The 5,320-nt window shown below is 50.9% G+C and overlaps 2 protein-coding genes across 3 annotated transcripts in view; both read left to right on the plus strand.

Annotated features, from left to right (window-relative positions):
- Positions 1–2,004, plus strand: part of slc25a25b (solute carrier family 25 member 25b) — a 22,157-nt gene extending 20,153 nt beyond the window's left edge. The window contains exons 8-10 of one of the 2 annotated variants that reach the window (XM_037979584.1): positions 326–493; positions 572–722; positions 804–2,004. In XM_037979584.1, the coding sequence (XP_037835512.1) occupies positions 326–493; positions 572–722; positions 804–988 (504 nt within the window). In that variant the 3' untranslated portion in view covers positions 989–2,004. The remainder of the gene's footprint in view (positions 1–325; positions 494–571; positions 723–803) is intronic. The other variant, XM_037979585.1, reaches the window with a different exon arrangement.
- Positions 2,005–3,874: 1,870 nt separating this feature from the next.
- Positions 3,875–5,320, plus strand: part of uap1l1 (UDP-N-acetylglucosamine pyrophosphorylase 1, like 1) — a gene marked incomplete in the record, with an annotated part of 3,511 nt that continues 2,065 nt past the window's right edge. The window contains 1 exon segment of the mRNA XM_037979586.1: positions 3,875–4,327. Coding sequence (XP_037835514.1) covers positions 4,048–4,327 — 280 coding nt within the window.

A 5,320-nucleotide genomic window follows, 5' to 3' on the forward strand; every position in this document is an offset into this window, starting at 1 on the left:
GGGGGGTCCGGGGGGGTCCAGGGGTCAGATTTATCTGGTTTAACTCATGTTCCCTTTGACCTGTAAATAAATTGAGCGCTCTGTGAAGCAGCCAGACAAAATGAAGGTCCACAGAGGGGGCGGAGTTAATTATCAGTGACACGCATCATGGCGGCTGGCAGGAGTTTGTTCAGGTACCTCCTGCTGCAGTGACTCCTCCTCCTTCCTGCATCGTGTTAGAAGTTCCCCACAGGGCAGAAATGTTCCTGGAGCTGCTGCCTCGCAGGAAACGGCCGGTCCGCCTCTGGATATGAAGGGACTGTGACATCACTTCCTGTCCTGGCAGGTTCTGAAGACCCGGTTAGCCCTGAGGAGGACGGGTCAGTACTCTGGGATTGCGGATTGTGCCAAACACATCTTCCAGAGGGAGGGCGTGGCAGCGTTCTACAAAGGTTACATCCCCAACATGCTGGGCATCATCCCGTACGCCGGCATCGACCTGGCTGTCTACGAGGTGGGCGGAGCTTCAGGATGTTCTCTCAGGTCTCTTCTCTGTCCTGTCTGACCCGGTTTCTGTCCTGTGGCCCCTCAGACGCTGAAGAACTCCTGGCTGCAGCGTTACGCCACAGACAGCGCCGACCCCGGAGTCTTCGTGCTGCTGGCCTGCGGGACGACTTCCAGCACCTGTGGTCAGCTGGCGAGTTACCCGCTGGCTCTGGTCCGGACCCGAATGCAGGCTCAGGGTGGGTTTCGTTCTGTTATTATCCTTTATTATCCTCTCAGTGCAAGCCCCGCCCCCTGACAGCTGTTTCCTGTTTCCTCAGCGTCTGTGGAAGGAGGACCTCAGATGAGCATGTCGGGCCTCTTCAGGCACATCGTTCAGACCGAAGGACCCTTGGGACTGTACCGAGGCCTCGCCCCCAACTTCATGAAGGTCATCCCGTCTGTCAGCATCAGCTACGTGGTTTATGAGTACCTGAAGATCGCGCTGGGAGTCCAGTCCAAGTGAGGGACGGGGCCAGAGACCAGAGACACGGAGGAGAACCGGACTGAAGGGGCGTCTGTAGAGGGGATTTCTAACAGGTTCACAAGGAACAAATATGACCTCTGACCCCAACCCCAGGACTTGTGCAGGTCCCGTGACCTCTGACCTCTGCAGGTTTGGTGACCTGTCCAGGTGATTTGGATCTTTTTTTCCGAATCAGAAGCAGATCTGAGTAAAATTGGCAGCTAAAAGTTGAAACAGCCTCAACAAACAGCTGATGTTTAGATTTGATTCTGTTACTTTATATAAAACTTCTGTTATACTTTGAAAGCTTGTAGTTGATAGGCTGACTGTGTTTATTATTTCTTCTGTTGGGATCAACATGGCCACCGCAGAGTGCAGCAGCTCATCTGGGTGATAAGACTCCGCCCATGTTTGGGAGAATATAAAGCTCCGCCCCCTTTTGGGAGAAAACAACTCCTCCACGTTCATAAATGAGGTGTTTGTTAATGAAACTACAGAATTACTTTGAAGCTTTTAAATGCCCAAATCTTATGATTTACCCAGAAAACCTTTGGGCAAACGGCGCCACCAAGTGGCCTGATGTGTCACATGCAGACAGATCATGTATTTTCTCACACTTGTCACCTTTTTCTTTATTAAGTTCATTCATTTTGCTACTTTAGCTGTTGAAGCAACAGTAATTATTCAGGATGCTAACATGCTAACTAGCATCATTTGGTAGGTTAACCAGCAGCTGTGGTAGATTTTAAATCTTTAAATTTAGACAAAAATGAAGAGTGGTGTGGATTAAAATGACTCCAAACAGGTAAAAGTAGAAGCAGCTTCTGACGTCCACAGGAAGATGATTTATGTTCACGTCAACGAAGAGAAGATCTGAAACAACAGGTTTTTATCTGTTTCTGCAGAACCTGCAGAGGTTCTGTAGGTGTGGGCGGAGCCTCCTGAAGGAGCAGGAAGTGGCGTCCTGTAGGTGTGGGCGGAGCTTCCTGAAGGAGGCTGCAGGTTCTGTANCCCTCGGTCTGATGCTCCATGTAAGATCTTCCTCAGGGGGTGAAGATCATGATGAGAAAGGTAAGGGGTCATGAGAACTTGTTGATGATCTAAAAGCAGCTGGGACCACAGTCACCAAGAACACCACTGGTACTACACAACAATGTGATGGACTGAGCGTTCCCCTGCTGAAGAAGGTCCAGGTCCAGTCTTGTCTGAAGTTTGAACATCTAAGTGATTCAGAGAAAGTTTGGGAGGAAGTTCTTGTGTCAGATGAGACCAAATTCCAGTTCTTTGGCATCAACTTGACTCGCTGTGTTTAGAGAAGAGAAATGCTGAGTATGGCCTGAAGAACACCATCCCCACATTTAGGCACAGAGTTGGAAGCATTATGGTTTGGGTATGTTTTTCTGCTAAGGATACATGTATGTATACAAGCCATGTATCATAAAATATTGGATCAAAACCTTCTTCCCTCAGCTGGAACACTGAAGATGAATCGTGAACATGTCTTCCAGGAGGACAACGACCCAAAACATCCCACCAAGGCAACAAAGAAGCGGCTAAAGAAGAAGTTCCTAAAAGTCACGGAGTGGCCAAGCTGGTCATCAGAGAATCTGTGGAGGAGCTGAAGCTTCGAGGTACCAAGCTGCACCCAAGAATCTTAAAGGATTTGCAGAGTGTCTGTAAGTGGGACAAAACTTCTTCTGAGACGAGAAGAAACCTGGAGACCAACTACAAGAAATCTAAAGGATTTAGAGTTTCTGTAATGAGGAGTGGTCCAAAATACCTCCAGAGATATGACCAAGCCCATTTCCCTAATGGGCCCAGGACACTTTGTTTGTTTTTGGTCTTTTTTTTAATGAAACACCACCAAACTCATCTGTCAGTTCTGCCTCAGAGCTGGTTTGTTAGGATTTACACTGGTTTAAAACTGTCTCTCTGCAGAAACATGCCCCTACAGTGCAGCGGGGGCTTACTTACCATGGATTAATATAAAAAGCCAAAAGATAGTCAGTCCAAAGGCAGGATGGCAGGAGGGTAAGGAAGGCAAAGAGGCTTCTTCGCCTGAAGGGGGTCAAATAAACACAAAGACACAAACAAAAGAGACAGCAGGGAGGGGGGACAGGGTGAGGACAGAAGACGACGCTCCATTAGTAAAGAGGCACAGAGCTTCACATTAGTGCTGAACACAGAGTTAATGCTTCATGCAGCCGCCGCTCAGAGACACTCATTGTCTCTGCAGGACAACACCAGTCAAAAGCTGCTCTGTTTCCCTGATCAACTCCAGCCTAAGTCTGTGACATCACAGCGTTCCCCCAGCCCCGCCCACTTTCAGCCCAGACCCCCGCACCACTCAAACCGTTCTCTGGTTGGCACTCTCTGATGACCTCATTTTATATAAAAACTGTACATTTGCATCCATTCAGACGTGAACGGAACATGTTGAATGTTCTTTACAAAAGACTCAGAACCAGGAGAACGGTTCCATCGAACAGATAAACCCACCAACAGTTAAATATGATCCCATTGTCCAATCAGATCTTTTCTTTCCAGCTCTGGAAACAAAAACACAGCTGCAAACAGACCATAATACTACAGGCTGATACATACTACAGGACAGCAGCTAATCTACAACAGAACGGACCAGAACCAGAATCTCAGAGAGCTGAGCTGAAGCAACGCTGGAAAGAAGAGTGGGCCACAACTGCTCCACAACCAGGAACCCACTGAGAGTTCTGCTGCTGGAGGAGGTTCTGCTGGGTCAGGAGCTGGAACCAGGTTCTGTTGGGTCAGGAGCTGGACCCAGGTTCTGCTGGGTCAGGAGCTGGAACCAGGTTCTGCTGGGTCGGGAGCTGGAACCAGTTTTTTAATGACTCAGGTGATCTGTTTGTCACGTGATGAAATCAGCTGACGAGACCCTGAATCAGCGGTTCTGAAGGTCCAGACTCAGAGTTTCAGGAAGTTTTTCTCTCAGTCACGAGTCCTTCAGACGTCATTTCCTGCTCTGAGTTTCCGAGTTTCTCTGGGTTTCGGGTCGGTTCGGATGCGGTGGAACCGGGTTGAAAATGTCCCGTTTGGAGCAGCTGCAGCGGGGTTTGGACTCAGCCGGACAGGCTCACGTTCTGCGGTTCTGGTCGGAGCTGAGTGAGGAGCAGCAGGAGGTGTTCCTGCAGGACCTGGTTCTGTTGGACCTGCAGCGGCTGAAGGAGCACTGCGAGGCGGCCTCACGGGCCGCGGCCGGCCCGGCCCCCACTCTGGACCGGGTCATGGAACCGGTTCCCCCCGAGATCACCGGCAGCGTGACGAGGAGCGACCCGGAGTCCCTGACCCGCTGGGAAGACGAAGGTGAGGGTCAGAACCGGAACCGAGTGGTTTGATTGGATCTCAGACTTTTACAGAACTTTTAATCCGACCTGACATTCTGTCGAGAGAAGCATGGTGGAGGCAGCGTCATGATGTGGGGGTGGGCGGAGTTGAACAACTTAAAGGTTTAGGTTCTGTTTGGACCCGCCTCCAGCTTCAGAATAATCCCACCTGTCCTGAATAAACTTTATTAACTCTTCAGGACAGAATCTGGGTTTTAAGTAGAAACTGACCCCCAGCAGGAGGGTTGGTGGTTTGATTCCCAGTCCGTCCACCTGTCCAGTGTCCCACATTGACTCTGACATGTCCATCAGCTGGAGGAACCTGCTGCAGATGTAAAGAAGAAGGAAAGAATGAAATGAGGGCAAAGGTTGATCTGGACTGTGATGTCTGCAGACCTCTGCAGTGAGGGTAGGGAGCAGGTAGACGGAGGTTCTGAAGCTTCCTGGGTTCAAACACTCGTCTCTATCTGGTGTTTGTGTTTCCTCTTCACCTGAACAGGACTGTTGCAGATCTCCAAGAACCGGGTCGCAGTTCTGCTCCTGGCTGGAGGTCAGGGGACCCGACTCGGGGTTCCGTACCCCAAAGGGATGTATGACGTCGGACTTCCGAGCCGGAAAACTTTATACCAGATCCAGGCAGAGAGGATTCACAAAATCCAGGAGCTCGCAGAGAGAAGACACGGCTCTAAATGTACCGTTCCATGGTGAGCTGAAATCATTACACACCTGGGTTCAATCATTACACACCTGGATTCAATCATTACACACCTGGTGTGTCGGCTCGGCCTGGTGCCTGCGCGGTGGGGCTCGGGTCCTCTGATCCTGGTGGGCCTTGGCCTGGGTTGGTGTGCGCCCTCGGTGCCCGGGCCTCGGTGCCCGGCCCTGGGGCTGCCTCCGTGCAGCGGGCTCCAGTGGGGGCCTATGGGTTTGTCGCTGTGGGCCCTGGGGGGCGCTGCGTGTGGTCGGCGGTGGG

Source organism: Kryptolebias marmoratus, linkage group LG14 (assembly GCF_001649575.2).
Source record: "Kryptolebias marmoratus isolate JLee-2015 linkage group LG14, ASM164957v2, whole genome shotgun sequence".
Lineage (NCBI taxonomy): Eukaryota > Metazoa > Chordata > Actinopteri > Cyprinodontiformes > Rivulidae > Kryptolebias > Kryptolebias marmoratus.